This window comes from Mus pahari, chromosome 10 (assembly GCF_900095145.1).
Source record: "Mus pahari chromosome 10, PAHARI_EIJ_v1.1, whole genome shotgun sequence".
Classification (NCBI taxonomy): domain Eukaryota; kingdom Metazoa; phylum Chordata; class Mammalia; order Rodentia; family Muridae; genus Mus; species Mus pahari.
Window position 1 is genome coordinate 66094923 of NC_034599.1, and position 21939 is coordinate 66116861.

Here is a 21939-nt window from a genome sequence, read left to right on the forward strand (position 1 = left end):
GTTTAGATGGCCAATAAAAAAGTTAATATTGATGTTAAATAAGTGCATTTGTTTTATAGAATTTTCATAATAGGTCCAAAATACTTCATTAAACATTTCTGGGTAAAAATAGGTAAAGCTCTTTATAAAAGCTTTTGTTAATGAATAAAATGTATTTCACTCTAAATATACTCTGTGTTAAGCTTGTCAGTTAGAGTTTTCAGGAAACATTTTAAATAAAGTGGCCGGGCACATCCTATTGGAGATGGATGAGGCCATTAGGAGACACTTAGATCTGAAGTGAGCTCTGAGATCATTCTGCATACAACCCAAGGGCCCTGATATTTTTTTTTTAATATTTCAAACAATGTGCCTCTTTCAAATCATTAGACTTAAAGACATTTAAGGAACTGATTCGATTAACCCGGATGATAGAAAGGCTATAACACGTGATTTATTTTTTTGAAGATAAATTACAATGCCAGCATATCAGTTGGAAAAGGTAGGCTGTCAGCGTGGTTAGTGATGGAAATGGGAAGGCCATTAAGCCGGCCATCTGACTCGGAGACTCTTCCAGAACATAGAGGCTCGACATCCCAGCTGAATGTTCAGCTATCATTGAAACAAAGGTACCTTCCTGGAGAGGAATCTTTCCGTCCCACTCAGGTTCCTTTGTTGATTTAGAAAGCACACTTCTTAATAAATACTTGCATACTCTTAAAAGGTCTGCTATGCAGCCCAAATTGTTATGGCTGTATCCCTTAAAGACGACCTTCACATAAAACCCAGGTCTCAAAATTACAACCTTGCGTTCCACGTTTCAGGTGAGGAAATATGAGGCAAGAATTTATTTTTCTCCTCTACAACTCCAGGATATTGGCTCCACGGGGCCTAATAAATTGTTTTCACAAGGAAACAGCATTCTGTAGCTTAGGTTACCTGGTGCAGGAGTTTTCAGATGAGATGTATCCTAAACAATAAATAATTACAGACTGGGGAGGTTGGGAGGAGAAACATTGTAAGGGTGGGAAACAAATATGCTGTAACCAAATCAGCGGCAAAGACCAAAACTTAGAAATAGGAAGGCCATTTCCAAAATTATACAATCTATAGAGGAAAGGAGACAATGGCAAAAAAAAAAAAAGATAATAAAGAAAAATGAGAAAAGAAAGAAAACATTGAGGAGAGATATGGAGCGGGGGGAACATGGAGGAGCACACATCCTAGAGGTCTACAACAAGTAGAATAAAGAAGTATTATGGTTACAATATTCTATTCCCTGTTAAATTTTGTTCCCACCTTGAAGTGAAGCTGTTAGTCCAAAGGAGGCTATAATCTTGAGTTTAAGATTCAGAGGGTTGCCGGGCATGGTGGCGCATGCCTTTAAACCCAGCAATCAGGAGGCAGAGGCAGGCAGATTTCTGAGTTCGAGGCCAGCCTGGTCTACAAAGTGAGTTCCAGGACAGCCAGGGCTATACAGAAAAACCCTGTCTTGAAAAACCAAAAAGAAGAACAAGAAGAACAAGAAGAACAAGAACAACAAGAAGAACAAGAACAAGAAGAACAAGAACAAGAAGAACAAGAAGAACAAGAAGAACAAGAAGAACAAGAAGAACAAGAACAAGAAGAACAAGAAGAACAAGAACAAGAAGAACAAGAACAAGAACAAGAACAAGAACAAGAAGATGATGATGATGATGATTCGGAGGTTTTCCCATCTTAATACAGGAAGGAAAGCATTTGTGCAAATGCTTAAATGTAAACATGAGTAGTAAAAGATGGGACAAGTAACAGAACTTACAGAGAAAATGTGCTCTGTACCTGGAGAAGGTGGGGAAGTTTCATCTACTGGTGGGAGTAGACAGCTACAGCACTTTCGCTCAGATCAGCCAATAGGAATGCTTTAATGATAGTGCTTTGTGTTGTTTTAGGAACAGAGGAAGGCGGATGGGAAGTAGAAGACTCTGGACCTGTGCTGATCACTTCACTGTCTAATTACGAAGCGTTAAGGGAAAGGGGCCACGAGGGAACAATTCAAACCAGCTGCCATTGAGCACGACCTAGGAGATGTCCAGAGATGCTAAGTCAAGACACACTCCTTACCTTCCAAGATAGAACTCAGCTTATCTGCACCAAGTGTTGATAAATCCTGTGATCCATGCATACTGACTGGTCTTTCAAATTGCAGGTAGCAAATAAGAGATGGAAGAGTTGGGTCAAAAGTGCAAACTCTGGCCTATGCTTTCAGACAATCCTTCCAGACCATTTTCAGCCATCCGGTCCAACACAAGATTCCCCTTTTGCTTTCTTCCTCAAAGACTTCTAATGGCTTTTCAGTACTTCCATCATTAAGTTCCCCAGAAGCATCAAGGTCCCCACAACCTGGAGTTAACTGTCTTACCAGCCTCGTTTGCCGCTCTTCTTCCAGTTGCATCCGATGCTCCCTGGAACATTCTCGAACAGTTCTGTTCAGGTGCCTTTGCAGCCTCTGCAGCAGCAGCAGCAGCAGTGTTCCTACCTCTACCAGTGAAGTTTCACTTCCCTAGCCACAAACAGGACAAAGGTCAGCTTCCCTAGACACGCAGGCAGCCTCCGCTTTGGTGGAGCACCAAGGTCTTGTCTTTGCTCCACTTTTGAGAGCTGTCCCTCTTATAGACAGTTATCTATAGATCTACAGGAAAGGTGGTGAGCTTTCCTGGGAGCAAGGCTCTTCATCTGGTCTTAAAGTGACCTCCAGCACGGTGCCCTGCTTGGAAGATGGGGAAAACACCTTTGAACAAAAACAAATGAACAACAAAAACAAAATACCTCAAGCAGCTTCAACAATGAACCCAAACAAAGAACAACAACAAAAACTATTTATTTGCAGGGACTTTTGCTCTCCCTTCACCAAATCCTGAGATCATCCAACAGACTCTCTCTCTCTCTCTCTCTCTCTCTCTCTCTCTCTCTCTCTCTCTCTCCTTCTCTCCTCTCTTGTAAGAGAGGACAAACTTGAACTTCTATTCCTCTTGCCTCCACCTCCCCAGTGGGATGCTGGGAATTACAGTCGTGCATCTCTACCCCAGTTTGATGTGGTGCTGGCAACTAAGCCCAGCATTCTAGGCAAGCACTCTACCTACAGAGCTACCTCCCCACTAATCTTCTTATTCTTCCTCAGTCCTCTACAGCTTAAATAAAAGCGATTCTCAGGAGTACATTCGGTTATTAAGACACACTCTTTGGCCATAAATGTTCCCTGTGAATAGGAATCTCTCAACTGCCCAAATTAGGTTGTATTGCTATTCTAGGACGACGCAGTGCTTGCTCGGGTCACTTTAGGCAGATACTCTTGAGTTCTCGGAGCCTGGAACTTGTCTCACAAACTCAAGACAACAGCATTCTGTCTGCACAGAATCTAAGCACCAATCATTGCAGAATTTTAGCTAATGAACACATCTAAAGTAAGTGTTTTGTAGTGAACAACATGTAAAGAAACGATTGAGCAAGGGGTTCTGAAAAGGTGAGAGTGAAGCATTTGCTTGGGAGTTGAGAGTCTTCCATAGAAAAACAGGAAGAGTCAGGGTGGATGAGGCTGTGAGATTTTCATGGGGATGGAGGCAGAAAGCCCTATAAAGAGCTATCTATATGGGCTCATGATATTGGTCCAATGATTCTCCCGCGCTATCTGAACTGTTTAGGCTCCTGATTCCTGATCAGCGCCCATCTTTACTCAATTATAAGGCTGCTTGTAGGACGAGAAGGGATGGAGATGGAAGTTCAACCCGGAGATTCTGACAGGATGCCCAGAAGAGCAACAGATAATCCCAAGTGTTTCTTGGTGTGGTTGGGACTAGGAAAGGAAAGGGTTGGAAGGAGACCATCAAGACCTGGAATATCCAGGCAACCCAAGGCAGATGAAGCCCACGGCCTCAGGCACAGCTAGGCCGCGGGGCCGGCAGAGGGCAGCAGTTGGGCTGAGAAGCCTGCCGGGGGGCCAGTGCGGCGTCGGCGGTTCCAGAAGGTTCTCCTTGGGAGTGTGGGGAGCATCTATCACCCCACCCAGCGGCCACGCGCCCCTTCGCGCCACGTGGAAGGCTGAGCGAAAGCTCTCTCGGGCTGCTCGGGACCCCAGGGGAGAAGAGCGAGTGGAAGGAAGGGCGCGGGGTTCGGCGGGGCCGCAGCGCGGGCGCCTCTCCTCCCGGCCGGCCAGCGCTAGGGCTCGCGGGACCGCCATCGGCCAGCGCGGTCCCGCCGAGGTTGCGCTCCGGCCGTCGAGGTCCTCCGGGCGCGCACGCGGGAGCGTGGGCCGCGGACTTGACCGTGCGGGCGCCGCGCGCGGCCGTATGCAAATGTCCTCATGGGCCGGCCCCCCGCGCCTGTGGGCCGCACGTCCAATAAGAAGCGCTCCCCGCTTGACACCTGCCTATATACAGCGAGCGCGCCCCGGCCGCGCAGCGCCCCGCGCACACCCACCCGTGGCCGCCCATGACTTCTAGCGAGATCGCCATGCCGGGCGAGGTGAAGGCCGACCCCGCCGCGCTCATGGCCTCGCTGCAGCTCCTGCCGTCGCCCACGCCCAACCTCGAGATCAAGTACACCAAGGTAAAGCCGTCCCGAGGACGCTTTCTGGAAACTCCCTCTGGATTCCTTCAGAGGCTGGGGGCCCGGAGGTCGCCTGTCACCTCTGCGCCTCCCCGGGGACCGCGATGCGGGCTTCTCAGGTCCCGCCCCGGCTTGGGGAGCGTCTGGGGGGAAACCGGTCCCAAACCAAAAGGCAGCGCGGGGATCGCCATCGGCGGCGGACGGTGGTGGTGACCTCCGGACTGCCTGGGGAGGTGGGATTTCCCAGAACAGACCTGGGTCTGGGTCTGGGTCTGGGGTCCCCTACGACTCTTTAGAGCCGGCTAGGGTCCGGTCCTAGGGTCCCCTAGATGTCCCTAGGGCAGAACGAGGCTTAGTTCTGGGGTCCCATAGAGCTCAGAGCAGACCGGAGTCCGGTTGTGCGAGCCCCCAAGTTTTATCAGAGCAAATGGAGTTCGGCTCAGGGGTCCCCCAGGTCTCCTCAGAGCAGTCGGGGCTCCGGCTTGAGGGGTGTGTTCCCCTAGGTTTCCTCAGAGCCCACCGGAGTGCAGTTCTCCCAGTCCCTCGGTCTCAGAGCAGACTGGGGTTCTCCGCCAGGGTGGCGTTGCGGTCCAGTGTCGCCCCGTGGTCCCTCGGGTCTGGAGCTGCGCGGCCGCACGGGCTTAGCTTCTCTCAGAGCCGAATCGCTGAAGGGTTGTCAGGACCCGAGTCCCACAGACTTCGCGGGGACCTGGCCGAGACGCAATAGATCTATGCCGGGATTTCCTCAGGATTTTGTAGGCAATGGACACTTCAGAAAAAGGGAAAACAACTAAATTCGCATAAATTAGCGAGCTCACTTTTGCACTGATAAGCCTAATGATTTTTTCCTAACGAATTCTGACATCTTAGTTTGTCAAGCACGAATTATTGTTGTTAAACTGCATTAAAAAGCAATACACGCCTGCTGCCCCATGTGAATTGATCCCCCACCACCCCACCGTTCTCAGGGAAAAAAAATATCCACGAGGGGAATTTGTGAAATACATACACAAAGGGACTGAATGTTACAGCAAAAAGGCGAGTGTAGCCTTTAAAGCCACACTTCTTGAGAGTTCATTTTAGAATTCTTTTTTTTTTTTTTTTTTCATTTGATTTTCATTCCTACCGCAAACTTTCGCCAGTTGACTGCAGCGCGCGCACAGCGCACACGATACAGCGCTGATAAATGTTCCACCGCGGGCATTAGATGATACGCGAAAAGCAGAGAAGTTAAGTTGTTCACATCTGACAACTGTTATGGTTGAAAGAGAAATGCAAAACCATAGTTTCTGAATTTTTGTTGCTTTGAGTTTCAGAATAAGGATTAGTAGGATTCGGATTTTTGAATGTGGATTTAATGTACCTGTTAGCTTTTAGATGGTGTGACAAATTTTTGAAAGCCATTTTAATGAGAGGTCGTTAATGGTTATAGCCCTTTAGGCATTGTTTGCATAACAATAGTGCCAGTGTGTGGCACATCTCCGGGTTCAGGAACAAGCCAGGGAAGCCTGCACATAAAAGTTTTGTTTTATGAGGGTCCCTAACCTCTTCAGATGCGCTTTAGAGATCTTAAGAGGCAAGATCCACACGTGATTCCGGAGGGTTTGTTTTACACTTACTTTTGATCAGATTATCCTAACAGCCCCTGAAAGTCTGCAGTAGATATCTTTTTTCAGAATTTCATTTGGAAGCTCCTCCAATTCTCCTTTTCTCTAGCCACCCCCTCTCTTCTCTCTCTTGTTCTACCCCAGTAGGAAAGACAACTGATTTATAGCTAATTGGAGCCTTTAATGTCGGAGTCTTTTTAGCTCCATGAAGACTTTTATCCAGTATCCACTTTCCCACTTATTACCAAGAAAAACAATCAGAAATGAAATAATGGATTGTAACTTGATTCTTTAATTTGTGGGGAGGAGGCGCCTTATATTTTGTCTTGACAAACAACCCTCGTAAATTGTGGAGTAACACACATCTACAGGCGAGCTCTTTCACAAAAACTTGTAAAATCAGGTATCTGTGAACGCTCCCAGCAGCTTCTGTGCTCAGCTCTTTAGCGAGACTTCTACACTTTCTAAGACAGGAACCTTGAACAACCAGTTCTAGTTCATTTTATTTTAACAGAAAGAACAGTGACTGCTCTTTTGGTAGCCTAAGTTTCTCTCTCTCTCTCTCTCTCTCTCTCTCTCTCTTCTCTTAAAAAGAGAGTTGGGAGGTCTTTTAAAAATTCATTCATGATCAAAAGTGAGGAGAAATATATTAGCAGTTTCAAACAAAGCAATGAACAAGGTAGTTGGGCAATCCTTTAATGCTATTGTATTTGTTAGGGAGAATCTAAAAGATATTAAGCCTTGGGAATCTGTTGAAAAGGAGGAAACAAAACATTTGCATCAAATAAAGGTACTATGCAGCAAACAGATTTATAATTAATTTTGTCTTGTTAAACATGTTCTTATTGAATGACACTATAATATAATTTTTCTATGTGATTTGACAAGAATATAAACTAATTCGTGACCAACATAACTGGTCAGATTATGAGAATTTAAAAAAATATGTTCTTAGAATATTTTGAATTTGTGATCCTGCACTTATCTGCCATTTTCATCCTTTTACTTCTTGTTCCAAAAAGACTTTGCTCTTTTAAAATAAGGGAATGGGAAAAATAGTCAATATTATGTTAATGCCAATTTCTGTCAAGGGTTCTGTACAAAATGCCATGAAAGCAAAGTTCAACCTGGAAGCATTCTGAAAGAGCTTGGGTGTGGCTTTGTATTGGCTTTTAGGCAATTAAAAATGGCCATTAAAAATAACACACGCCTGCTGCTGCCTGCTCTGAGTTCTCGTATCCAGTTTAGACTTAGGGTAAATGACTGTAATGCCTTTGGAATATGTCTATTTTCTTTTTCTTCTCAAACAGGAACCTAGACCCCCAGTTTCTTAAATGACTCTTGTTAAGAAATGGGGGGGGGGAGTTGTTTGTTTCAAGACTTATAGTCAAGAAAGAAGAATATTTGTATTAAAAAAAAAAAAAAAAAAAGCATGGAGGGCACCCTTGTGGACCTGAGAGGACGAATGCGCCTTTGTGTTCTTTGAAGACTGCTCAATAGCCGGTCTGATTGCATTTAGCCGTGTGTTTCTCAGTTAGTTTTCCTGAGTTATTTCTGTTTCATCTGCCTGGTTTTTGTATTGCCAGCCATGTTCTGGGAGCATACACGTTGTAAAACTAAGGCTTAGCATTCTCCTAAGAACTGCCCCTGACTTCAGGGAGGGGTGGGGTCCCAGCATCTCCCTGCCTTCTTTCTCTCTCCATTTCGCAGATTTTCAGGTTTTTACAGAATTTCTTTATTTCACTTACTTTTCTGCTTTCTCTGTTGGCTCCATCTTTCCTTCTGGCTCTACTGGTTCACTTTTGGAGTGAGCAACGTAGCTGGCAACATACAGGGTTCTGTGTTCTCCCAGTATTTGATGTGATGGGGAGGTATAAGAGTCCACAAAGAGGACATTTGTTGAGCACTGTATGCTGCACCTACAAGAGAAAACACAAAAGGCAGCTCACTGGGAAAATCAGAGCAAATGTGTATCTGGGTACCTACTGTTTATTATTTTATTTGTTCATTTAATAGCCTTTTAATAAATGCACTCTGTTTTCTGGGGTCAATTTCAACTCAGTTCAAAGGGATTTTGAGGGGCCATGTTCTTAAGAATAGTGTAAATTGGATTATGGAACGTCTGCCTTCTAGGAACTTAAAGTCTTATTAGGAAGATTGAGTGCCAGAATTTTCTTGTCAACATAGCAGTAGATCAGTTAATGACTGTGATGAGAACATTTGCAGCATCACTTGCACTGTCATAGGCCAATTGCCTTACTTAGCACTTTTTGCACATGCACACATTTTAATTCTGTAAAATCCTTTGAAAGAATAAAAATAGAAATGATTGATAAGGGAGAACTTTTGCCTTGGATTTTGACAACAGAGCATTCCTGTCATACTCTTTACTTTTCTTATTTATGACCTCCCCCCCCACTTTTTAGATGTGGAAAGCTTAAATCTTCACTCTTTGTGTTACTTCTAATGGAGTCAGGAGAATATGAAACTGATCTACTCCACTTAAAAGAGTCACCTCTATAATTTTTCTCAAAATGCATTTTAATTGTAAGTATATTTAGGTGTCCCTGAGTACATGTATGCATGCTACATGTACTCACCAGCAATGTACATGAACAGCAAGTGCTTCCTGCCACTCAAGCCATAGTCCCAGCACCACCTTTATAATTTTTGATTCATTGACTGTAATTTACTATTTATGATTTTTGTTGTTGTTTTGGTCAGGATCCTGATTTCTTTTGCCCTTTGGATCTCGCCGTTATGGATCTCATCCTCAACTTTCATTCCAGCTCTTACTCATGGTTGTTTGGTTGTTTTGCTAATAAAGTATCCATCTAGCTGCCTGTATATAGAAGACTTGTGATATTCTTGTTTCTCTCTCTCTCTCTCTCTCTCTCTCTCTCTCTCTCTCTCTCTCTCTCTCTCTCTCTCTCTCCTCTCTCTCTCTCTCTCTTTCTCTCAAGATGGCTCAGTTGTTAAAGTCCTTGGCCTGCCAGAATGAGGGCCCGATATCCTCCCCTCACCACACATGTGGCAGCCTGTGCTCATAGCCTCATTGCTGGCAACGTGGAGACAGGAAAGTCCCCAGGCTTTTCCTTGCTAGCCTACTAGTCTGACTAATGGGTGAGCTCCAGGTTCAGTGAGAGGCCTTGTCTTTAAAAAAAAAATAAGATGAAAAGTAGCCAAGGAAGATATCTGACATTGACCTATGACTCCACTCCCACCCACACAGTAAAATACTTTTAAAAAATAAATATACAGTCTTTTGATGTTTGTATCATCTCTTTTAAACAAAGAGTAGCTAAATAATGTCATTCTGGAACTTGGCTTAGATAATTCTCCTGAGGCCCCGACTTTCTCCTTCAGAGACTAGGATTATCACATGGAACCATCATCTACTGAGGCACTTCTGTTTTATAGAATGATGAACAATAGTTTTTCAATTTCAGTGAAGACTTAGAAACCTACTCTATGAGGTCTGACTTCAGTCTAGACAACCTTAAGAAAAGCCAGGCATGGCTATTTGATTTTCTCTCTTTTCCATTAGTGAATCTCAATAATGGTCCAAACATGACCAAGCCAATAAGCATCTCAAGTCCCAGTGCTGGTCTTCCTCAGAGGGATAATGAGATGCAAATACCAATGTTGATTTTGTGTCTTTTGTTGTTGCTGTTGTTGTTATTTGTTTGTTTTTTTGTGACTTTACTAGCAGTTTACTATTGTCAACAAACTCTACACAGCCCACCTGGTTTTGTAAATATAGTTTTGTTGTAACACAGCCCTGTATGTTTAGTAACATATTGTCTATGGTTTCATTGGGACTTGCAATATCAGCGTTGAGTCCTTGTAGCAGAGACCATATGGCCCGCATTTTAAGAAAAGTTTACAAGCCCTTGACATGGAAAAAAGAATGTGTTTGACCTAAAATAGGCCTTTGATGAAGTCCTGGTCAAGCATGTAGTTCTTGACTATGTGGACAGCTAACATATATTAAACACATGTTGTCAGGTCTTAGAAAAGAAGTAGTCAAGAGTATGTGTGGGTGTCTTCTCTCCAGGAGCTTCTTTACTGAGTTTCAGTTTCTACATTGGTCAGAACTGGAATAGTAGTACCTGCTTCTCAGGGCTCTTATGAGTACTTAACAAGAAAGTATTTATATAGACAATCAGCTAATGTTAATTTTAGTTTTGCAGGCATAATGATTTCATTTGGATCATAATTACTATATTTGTAGTTCCAAATTGAAGGTTGCCAATTTTAAGAAAGGTCAGAATTGTGTTCGTATATGTGCACAGTGAATTCCCACTTGGAGAGACGCCCTCAGTGTTTCTTCAGCAGGTTGTTATATTTATCAAAAAGTAACTACATTGATTTTCCAGCTGTGTTTTAATAACAAACTCTTTATCTGACTCTTGAGTCAAGATTTAACATCAGTGTGTTCAGTTGGCTGAACCGAAATGCCAAGTTCTGAATACTTTTAAAATAGTTTGAAAAAAGATGTAGCTAGGACTCAGAAGGTAGTTATTTTTTGGCAATGGAATGGTGTCTTTGATTTAAGTAATCTGCAATTGAAAAAAAAACGTTCACTGGCTTTGACTACCCAAGATGATGCTCAAATTTGGGAAGAGAGGACAGTCATCTTCCAGAAAGTGAAATATCTCCAGTGACTAATTGATAGCCTTCCGGGCCTCTTCTTAATTTCTTTATTTATGGTGACAGGTCATTCGAGACCCTTCATTTCCTCTCAAGCACAAATCTAATGTCAATAGAGTGGGTTGCCATTGTGCCGCTTTGAAATTTTTAGTTGCCTTTCAGACATTCTCAAAACTCTACTCCAAATTACTGTTCAAATATATTAAAGTTTCCAATTTGGAAATTTATTACTTTATTACTGGTATTTATTATTTTTTAATCTTGTTTTAATATTGAATTGCACTTCAATTGTTTCCTTTTTAAATTATTAACTTTTTCCCTAATAGGTGAGCTCTCTGCCACCAAACCTGCTAGAATCTTAACTTTTACTAGTGTATTTACTAGTCTCTCTGTCACATGATTTGAAGACTCTCAGGCTTTGGAAGTTCCTGTGGGAATAACCATTGAGTGGCTGCAGTGCCCTGACTTCTGCTGTGCTCTTTATGCTTCCCTGGGACTCGATGGGAGTTAATTGCCCTCCTTGAAGTGTGGCTAAAAATCAGAAGATCTTGGGGTGACATTCTCATTTTTATTCTAGAAAGAAGCCTTCCTGCTCAGCTTCCTTAGTAGCCACATTTGACTTCTGGAGATTCAAAGTAGAAGGTTCTTTAGCCCTAGATCACTGTCAGATGAAACTGTAAACATTTGCCTCTCATTTGGAAGAATTTAGGGGCATATGAATAAAAAAATCATTCTAATATTCATTATTAAAGTCGAGAAAATATTTAAGAATAATTAAGAGAGTGTATTTATATATTTAACCATCATTTTCATTTATCTAGCCTAATCCTGCCTATTTCAAGCTTGATAATTCAAGCATTTTGCTTGAGGTATCCTGAAGGCTAAACCAAGACGAAATGCTGTAAGTCACAAATCCTTTCCTGCGAATAGAACTAACTGCCTCCAGGAAGTAAGTCTGGCAAGATATTAAAAACTTAACACATCCACTAATAGACAAAAATTTACCTAATTTTCTCTTTTTTCAGCCACCAGGGCCTATACCAAATCTATGGACTGGGCATGATGATGTAAAAACTGTAGGGTAAGAAGTGCAATAACAAGGCCTTGGCTAGGGAAATGAAATTGGGAAATGCCTGTGTGAGTTTATGGGAACAACTGGAGCTCTTTCCATAGGTGTAAATTTGGACTTCCTCAGCAAGACCTTTGTTGGGAGGAGATTAGGAGTCAATACAAAACTTTGGTTTCATTTCCCACCAACCATGAAACTGAGCAATTCTGCCTCGCCTGTATTTTAAGCCTGATGTCTACTATAACAATAGAGAGGCTTTTCCAGGTTTGTTTGTTTTTTTTTTTTTTTTTGGTTTTTCAAGACAGGGTTTCTCTGTCTAGCCCTGGCTGTCCTGGAACTCACTTTGTAGACCAGGCTGGCCTAGAACTCAGAAATCTGTCTGTCTCTGCCTCCTGAGTGCTGGGATTAAAGGCGTGTGCCACCACGCCCGGCGGTTTTGTTTTGTTTTGTTTTTTTTTTTTTAATTTTAGATTTTATGTGTGTGTTGCTTGAATGTCTGTCTGTGTACCATGTCTGTGTCTGGTGCTCAAGAAGGTCAGAAGAAGGTGGTAGAATTATCTAGAATTAGAGTTATGGATGGTTGTGGTTGACATGTGGGTGATAGGAATTGAATCCAGGCCCTCACATGCTCTTAAGTGCTGAGCCATCTCTCTAGCTCCAGAGAAAGCTATCTAATTGTATTGCCTAGGGCCAATTTTATCCTTAACTGTAGCTTCAAGCTATCCTTTTGCTACCTAAATTTGCTCATTCATTTATCAGTTTAGCATTTATTAAGGCCTCTTTTGTATAAAACTTTGGTAGTTACTGCCTGACACAAAATGATATGTAGATGTGATCATCACTGGGAAGAGCCTGAAGAGAAATCCCACTCAGCCACGGAGTGAGTATGCACACATAAGTGACTCTCATGCGTGATCATAGAATACAAGTGTCAGAAATAAGGAGGCTTTTCAAGCTACTTGATCAGACCACTGGATTGTTAGATTGTCTACAAGAGGAGTCAATTACATAAAAAGGCATAGATGGTACCACAAGTGTGTGTGTATGAATATAATAACAGTTTACATCACAGATGGTTTTCTCAATCCCAGGTTTAAGCTGCCTGTTGTAAAAGACTCATGAAACACACCTAACCTACCTGACATCACAGCTTAGCAGCAGTGCTGGAGCGGAAGCCTAGTGCGCTCCAACACAGAGCTTCTCGAAATGCTGCTCCCATCCAGAGTCACCTGAGGCTGTTACTTCACATTTCCCACGATGGGGAAAAGAGCAGCATTTGAAAGGTCCTTTCTACTGAGTGGATATTGATTGCATTTAAGCATAAAATTGGAAATCTTAAGTGAAGCCCTCATGAATTGGAGACCATCTGTAATTACCCCATTTTAAAGAGTTGCACTGAGACCCTCCTGCAAACTCCTACCGTTCCCTGTTTTTCCCCTCAGAGAAATTAACCTCTATCTTATCCATGCACATAGGCGAATCCATAAACAGTGTGTTATTTTGCATGCTTAACTGTTTCGTGTAAGTGGCGCCGTGTTATATATGTCTTGTGATAGATTTTGCTTTGCTTAGCATCATATTTTCAAGATTCACCAGTGCTGTCAGGTGTACCTACAACTTATTCATTGTCATGATTGTATATTATTTCACACTGTGTTGATATCCTAATTTTAATTTATGTAACTATTGGCATTTAAAATATTTTCAATATTTGCTTTTAAGAATGATGCTATGGTGAGCAGCCTTCAGTATGTCTCCTTATATAACTCCTAAAGAGCTTCTAGAATATACACCTACAAGAGACTTTTTGGCTCATGACTGTATCCTCTAAAGGTTCAAATGGAAATACCAGGCTTCTGACTAAGGTGATTATGTAGGTTTCCATCCTTACTATCAGTCCTCCAGAGTCCATGCTACTCCATCCTCAGCAGTACTTGAGTTCTGGTCCTTGCCAGACTTGGGAATCTAATAAGGACAGAGTGCCATCTTACTGCTACAAGATGACACTGCCAACATTTTGTTGTTGTTGTTGTTCGAGACAGGGTTTCTCTGTGTATCCCTGGCTGTCCTGGAACTCACTCTGTAGACCAGGCTGGCCTCGAACTCAGAAATCCGCCTACCTCTGCCTCCCAAATGCTGGGATTAAAGGCGTGCACCACCACACCCCGGCAACATTTTCTTGATTTCTTGTGACACTAAGCATCTCATGACATTTGGCTTGTTGCCTAGGTAAACCAGCTAATTTTCCTCATTTTTCTGTGTATATGTGTTAGAGTTGATTTATAATAAGTTTTTCATTTTCAAAATTGCATGCAGTCCTTTGTCAGATATTTAATGTGCAAAGATTTTCTTCTTGATTATATTCTTTGTCATCCTTTCTGTCTCATTTTTATAAAGTTTTAAATATAAATGAAGAAATTTTGTTTCTTGCCTAAGAAATACATTGTAATTTGCGGTGTTTCTGGGTGTTCTTATAGTGTTCTTAGATTGGAAGTTCTGGGTTTTGTATTCATGCTATGCTCTCCTTGGAATTGGTATTTGTTGATGTGCAAGGGTACATAAACGTGAAGGGCAAATCATGAAGCTTATAGAAAGTCAGACATATTAATGGGCACATTGTTTTGCTTTGTCTTTGAATTTTGTTCAGTGTAGTCCTGTAATAAAATTAGGAAGTCTAGATTGTAGGGCCTCCAAGCCTGGACTTCTCTATTATGGAAGACTGTAAGAAACTAATGAATAATTTTAATAACATTGGTTTCCCTAAACTAAGAATCTACGTCTAAGTGAACTTATTTTAAAACATCAAGAAAATATTTGTTACAATTCACTGGTGTCATATTTAATTATTCTTATAACATTTTTACATTACCTATAACTATAAGTGCCTATATGTTAAGCATTATTAAGCTGACATTGTAGAAATGCCAGCTACTATTGTTCTCCCTCTATAGGACTTGTTTATTCTTTCTGTCTCTTGCTTTCTCCCTCTCTTCTGCAAGCACACACACACACACACACACACACACACACACACACACACACTCACCACTCAGTTTTGAAAGGCCAAAGAAATTAGAAAAGTCTTTAATTATAAGCTGATTGTTTATAGGTTATGGAGAAAGCATATCGAGGGGACAGTTTGAAAAATAATGTCTAGTCCAAAGTTCTTTTAAAAAAACAAAATATGAATTCAGGGGCTAAAGGGATTGTTCAGTGATCAAGAGTGGTAGCTGCTCTTCCAGAAGACATGAGTTCAATTCTTAGCACCCATGTGGTAGCTCACAACAGTTTATAACTATAGTCCCAGGATATCTGACACCCCCTTCTAGCCTCTTTGGACACTCATCCATGTGGTACACAGACATCTATCAGGCAAATATATATATATAATATATAAGTAAAATCTCAAAAACAAAACAAAAAACCCCAAGTGTGTGTTTTATTCTGCATATGTAGAGGAATTAAATTATTCCTTAGCATCAGTGTTGAAAATAACATCATAGTACATCCCATTTTAGTACTTTAACTCATGTTTTAAAAGTCAAAGCTTGTACACTACACATTTAACTTTGTGTTTGGATTCTGCAGGCAATATGATTCATGTAGTTGTGTGTGCCTATAATTATAGACTGTTGTTAGAGAGATTCTCTGGCTGTGACATGGAGCCCAGCCCCTCCGGGTGTAGTCTCCTGTAACACCTAACAATACTTTTCCACAATGAACTTCTATTGCCTGTGTGCCCATATAACTTATTTGTATTGCTATGAAATTGTAGAACTTTATGTTCGAGATTATATTTTGTCTGTATAATTCTATTACTAAATTGCAAACTCTTATTTATCAAGGTTTATCAAAAGATTGGAGTTCTGTGTATAGCTGTGTAGATGCTTTGGAAATGTTTGCTGAATAAGTGCCCACTGTATAATTTATTATTAATATCTGCCAAATAGGCACTGCTTGACATATGAGTATAATTAATTCCTATGGTAATCCTATGACATTAATATTATAGTAATATCTCCTTTTTATAAATGAAACCATTGAGCATATTTAAATTAAATACCCTTTCCTGGCTCTTCAACCATAGTAGGTGACAATGCCAGCATGCTGTCCTCTTCTTTACTGTTGGTAACAGCAAGACAGGAACTCTAAGAAAGAATCCAATCTGGGCCATCAGCTCTACTGACTTTTAACAATGCATTCCAAACCCAGTTCTTTGACTACAAATCCCAAATTTCCAGTTGATTAGTATTTTCTGTGGTCACTAGTAGCAACAGTTTGAATGTTTAAAGAGAAAAGGCCAAGGGACAAACTGAGACAACCTGGCATACTGGGTATGAACCACCTGGGTAGGTGTCATTCTGCAGGTGACTGTAAAGACAGAGGGTGTTGGAGGATTCTCACAAGCTGAGGACTCACACACTGCCCTGAACAACACCTGTTTGCTTGCTTCTTTTTCATTTAAAAGGTGCTCTTCTTTGTCATGGTTATGACGATTCCTCCGGTGATGGAAGATGGGCACAGATGCATTCCGTTTGGAAACTCCCCTCCCCCAGCGGATTATTTTGTATAATGTTATGGTTACTTTCCAGAGTTACTTTTCAGAAAGAGTTGAGTGGGCATGCTCACTTTGACTGCCAATGAGAGCTTTACACCTGCGGCCCCATGGTTTCTACATGGGTCTGAGCATGAGCACGGAACAGTTCATTTTAATAGGGTCAGTGATAGGGGGAGGAGCTGACTGGGTGCTCGGCTATGTTTTCATTGGAAATGGCTCAAAACTGCTATGCAAAGAAATGCTGACTGAGTTGTCTCCTTTGGTGGGATCTTAGAGCCTTTACATTCCTTTCTTCATTTTCAAAGAGGAGCCTTTCCCTCTGCCCATCCCCACAGCCCCACCCTCCTCACTCTTCCACCTCCCTTCAGTCTTACTCACTTGTCTTCTCTGATAGCAGGCAGCCCTGGGTAGACTCATTTACCTGTTTTATAAAGTAGCTGGTTGCAATGGGCAACCTTTGTGGTTTTCTCTTCCAGCTGTTGGCCTAAATGGTCTTTAGGGAAACCAGAAGCAGGGAACATAGAATAGACACATTTGACTTCTATGAACCCTCTTGAGAATTTAGTAATTACTTAATGGATTGAATTGATGACATACCAGATAACAGGCTGGGTTGCATTAAATTAACCTTTGCAAATGGGCATTTATTGGTGTACTCTTAAAGAACTACATGTGTTGGCAGTAATTGCTCTTCCGTGTTCCTATGCACTGATAGGTGTTTGTACTGAATGAACATTTTCTCAGACTGGAGCCTGGGTGGTAGTTTTCGCCATTTAGTGATGTGTGTCATTGTGTTCGGCACGCTGAGCATAAATCCTGTCTTGTAAACAGCAGGGAGACTAATGAGGTTTGCCCACATTCGGGTGTCATTACCAGGAATTCCAGCAGAGAAAAAGAGAAGGCTTAGAAAAGAAGTGCATAGAACAGATTTGGGGACCTTTGGGGATCTGCTTTAATGAGGGAGATCATTGCTTAGAATTACTGTAGATGCCTGTACACAAGTATGGGCAAGAGAAAGAAATGTTTCACCCTTTCTGAGCACTTGCAAAGTCACTAACTTAGTTTTCCAGAGAGAGAATGTGGATGTGGTTTGTACCTCTGATTGTGAGTGGCCGAAAGAGAAAGATTTGTGACGCAGTATGTAACCACGTCGTTTGCTTACTTGGACCCTCATCACTTCAGTCCACTAAAGCATAAAGTCTCTTACAAGAAGCCTTCCAAAAGATAATGTTTGAGATTTATTACTAATATATATCTTACTGCTATTAAATGATGTGGATGCTTGATGATGTTACACCAAAGAGTATAATTATTGTTTAATGTTTACACTAACTTTCTTCCTGGACTTGAATTTTCTTGCTTTGAAATTGTTTACTTTTTTATTAAAAATCTTTTTCCATACAAAACATTCTTTCCCCTCCCGCAAGTCCCTTGGATCCCCCCTGCCCACCCAGTTCATCTTCTTTCATGTCATGGTTGCTTTGATACACTGTGTACCCCAAACATTTTGGTACATGAATGAATGAATTCATGAGCACACACTAGAAAATAAAATTGCCTCACTACTTCGTGGAGTCACTAATTGGTAAAACATCAACTAGGAGGTGAGTGCCAGGGTGTCATTGTGAAATAGCCGTCTCTTATGTGTTTCTTTTCAAGAAAACATACACATCTCAGGGTGGCAAACTCCTTTACTCCCACTGACTTGTGCAGTCCCTTGAAACAGAGCTCTCACTGAGGGCACACATACAGAGGGTACAGTCAGAGCATGGGACATTTGAGGACTATGATCTGCCTCTAATGTGGGAGCATTTAGTGGTTCCTCATATAACATACATTTATTCACCTAATGAAAGAGCAAAATCATTTGATTGCATATTGAGTGTTCCAGTACATTAGGTCCCAAAAACAGAGTGATACTTGGTGGTACTGAATGACTATTTCAAATACAGTACTTTTTATTACTAATAAAATAACAGGAAAGAATGAGATGCATATTTATTTATCTACTTATATAAAGAACTAGAAGAACTGTTTTCCCTATCTTGATGCTTTGAAACTCTCCACTCACCAAGACCCAGAACCTGGGGTTATGAGAACAGGAAGGACAATACCGAACTTGTTCACACTTAATTGTCTTTCTGGGACCAATTTTGGGATGCTTTTGTTAAGAATACTTTCCCAAAGATATAGTGGTAATTACCAAAGAGTGGTCCACAAAACCCTCTGTTAATGATTCTCCTGCTGCCCATGAGTGGTTTGCAGTGCAGTAAAAGCTCATTGAATAAGAGTGAATTTGGGATTCTCATGTTTTGTTTTTTGTTTTTTAAGCATATCAAAAGACTTAATATTTTGCTACACAAAAAAGAGATCTCTCTATAAAAATATACCCAACAGAAATCACACATTTCACTTTTGCTAGATTTACAGCCCTAGAAATTAGAGCGATGGCTGCTGAGATAGTTCCTTAAGATAGTTCCTTAAGTCACTTCTTTAAGCTGTTGCTGCCGCTTTTCTGCCAAGCTAAGTTCAAGAAAACCACAGAGGGCCCAGAAACTCAGAGGTGAGAAAACTTGTCAGAAGCTCACAGCTTTTCACACAGTCTAATAGAGACTTAGCACTCGGCAGGTCAGTGCCACTGCGATTTGTCTCTGACCTAAGAGTTCTGGAGTTCTTCACATCAAACCCGCATCTTGCTGAGCTGAGATCAAACACAGGAAGGTAAGGACCTGTCAGTGATTTATCATGCCAGGGAGAGTGCTCAGGCCAGATGGGGCCACTGGAGTGAAGCTGACATTCCAGCAGCTTCTCATATAGGACGATCATGGAGTTATAAGTAGTTTTTCTTGAAGAGAAATTCCATGCCAAGTGGTATTTCTTAGAAAAACTTGTTGCCAACATGGGGTTTATTTCACAATCAAGCACTACAAATACTTGTTTGCAACATCTGCTTGTGGACGTTGTACATCGTGGTGCGCACTAGGCTCCGCACCACGATGTACAACGTCCACAAGCAGCCCTCCCTCCCTCCCTCCCTCCCTCCCTCCCTCCCTCTCTTTCCCTTTTCCCCTCTTTCCTGCTCTTCTTCCTCTTTCTCCTTGGAAGTACCTGTTTAAAAAAAGAGGGAAGGAGGAGGGGAAGAAAGGGAGAATGAATGAATGAATGAATGAATGAATGAATGAGCTTTGAGATCTCAGAAATTTAAGTCTTTTTAAACATTTGATGGAAGTTTCAGGTAACAAGTAGAATCTATAAACTGTGACGCCTGGCATTTATTAGTTCATTATCATTTTAAGTCAAAGATGTTTGCAATGAATCATTGTAAATAATATAAATAATATTACAGTCTAATTCCTGAGGTAAAAACGCATTTCATAGAGCCTTTTGCACACGTGTGTGTGTGTGTGTGTGTGTGTGCGAGAGAGAGAGAGAGAGAGAGAGAGAGAGAGAGAGAGAGAGAGAATCATATATAAAATAAACATAATTATGTTGGAAATTATTTTATTTTCATAAAAATTAACTAATTCCTCTCCTTAACTGTGCTAACAGTATATGAAAACAATTGCTTTTTATTTATTATCACAGGGAAATGAGAAGCCTTTCAATTATTGGTTCAAAAGACTTTCTCAGCCTTAGGATATCCAGCCCTTCTAGCACAGGGTGTTCACTTTGCAACATAAATGACAAGGACTACTCACTTTTAAACATATAAATTAATTTCTTATTCAGCCAGAGGTGCTATTTGCTTTTTTGGCCTTGATGAGAAACATTTCCATAAGTGGGCTGGGCTTTCGTGCCTGGAATTAGATTTATCCTGAGAGTGAAAACACGTCATTTCTAAGATGTCACTTTATTTATACATCAGGGTTGTTCTGTCTGATGAAACTCTCCGCCTCCGCCCAGAGTAAATATTCAGTGCAATAATGAGATGATATCTGCTCTATTTTTCACTGGGCATTCTTGAAACACATACCGTGAGCCAACATCTGGTTAAGTTTGCCAGATGATATATCTAGTTAAATTTGATTGGGTTATTAAGTAACTCTCTGGTTAACTCAGGATTTCTCAGGGATTTGAAATATACATGGAATGAAGTTTTATTCATTTTCCCTTCTTAATAAATTCCCATATTATCGGCCATCCCGTACCTTGTTGAAACTGGCTACCCTAAACTGTTGGACAGAAGGTTTATGAGTCTTATTTGTGAGCAGCAAATAGACACCCATTTATGTAAAATTAATTGGCATTAAAATGAAGAAAGATTCAAAGAATCCTTTCTAATTGCTGTACTGGAACCGCTGAGTGCCCTGGAAGGACTTCTCTTAACCTTAGCAATACTATTGAATAGATAGGCCAACCAGATCCATTGTAAAGACAGCTTAATCTCCTAAATGAATTGCTCCAACCTTCCAATTCAAAATCATACAAACAAAAACATTGAGATAAGCTGGGTGCTTTTCAAATGGGGACCCCTGTGGCTTTGAAAATAAACACTCCAACCTCTTTCCACTCCAACACCCACACCCACCAGCCTTTCTGATGTCCTCTATTTGCAAATGAACGGTCAATCCTGAGAAAGACAGAAGACTAATTAAACCCAGGGAAGATAGGCAAAGAACATTTGTTTCCAAGCAGAAGACAAAAAGAAATCATGTTACATTGGGCTTACTGCCAGTGGTCACTGTAGCCCTCTCCCAAGCTTTTCTTCTCAAAGCCTTTTTCCCAGCCCACTGATCAGTCCCTTTCCGGCCCAGGACTGTTTGAAGCATCCCTTTTTACTCTGCTTTCACTCAGTAATAAGAAGGCCATCGGGGAGCTCAGTTCATATGTGGGATGGCCTCTTCTATCTTTCCTGCTCTCTGTGATGGTTTGGCAATGGATCCTCAATATCAATGGAGAACGAATGAATGCATGAATGGTGGCTAGAACACTCACAAGTTGCATTTTAAAGAAAGATTTGTTTTTTTATGTGTACGGATTTGTTTGCCTTATGAATGTATACCATGTGCATGCCTAGAACTTTCAGAAGCCAGAAGATGGTGTCGGATCCTCTGGAACCAAAGTTACAGAGTGAAGAGTTAGCCACCATGTGGGTGCTAGAAACAGAACTCATATCCTCTGCAAGAGAAACAAGTGCTCTTAACTTCCGAGCCTTCTCTTCTGCCCCTTGAAATGGTTAGTTACATCTGGAATCAAAATCAATAAAACATCTCAGTGCTCACTGGCCCAGAATTTTCTGTAACCCAGTACCTTATTCAATCAGTATTACCCCTGGGCAGTGTTTTCATCTTATGTTGTGTATGAGAAAACTGAGCCCTAGAATGCTTACATGACATACCTAAGTTATGCTCTCTAATAATTGTTATGCATATAGGAATTTAACCCACTGAGGATCTATGTGAAACATAGAGGGAGTGTGGGCACGTGTGCATGTATGCCTCCCTCTCCCTCTCCCTCTCCCTCTCCCTCTCCCTCTCCCTCTCCCTCTC

At 41.4% G+C, this 21939-nt stretch overlaps 1 protein-coding gene across 1 annotated transcript in view; it reads left to right on the forward strand.

Moving 5' to 3' along the window:
- The first annotated feature begins 4391 nt into the window (after positions 1-4391).
- Positions 4392-21939, forward strand: part of Aldh1a2 (aldehyde dehydrogenase 1 family member A2) — an 80924-nt gene continuing 63376 nt past the window's right edge. The window contains exon 1 of the mRNA XM_021206039.2: positions 4392-4563. Coding sequence (XP_021061698.1) covers positions 4447-4563 — 117 coding nt within the window. The 5' untranslated portion in view covers positions 4392-4446. The remainder of the gene's footprint in view (positions 4564-21939) is intronic.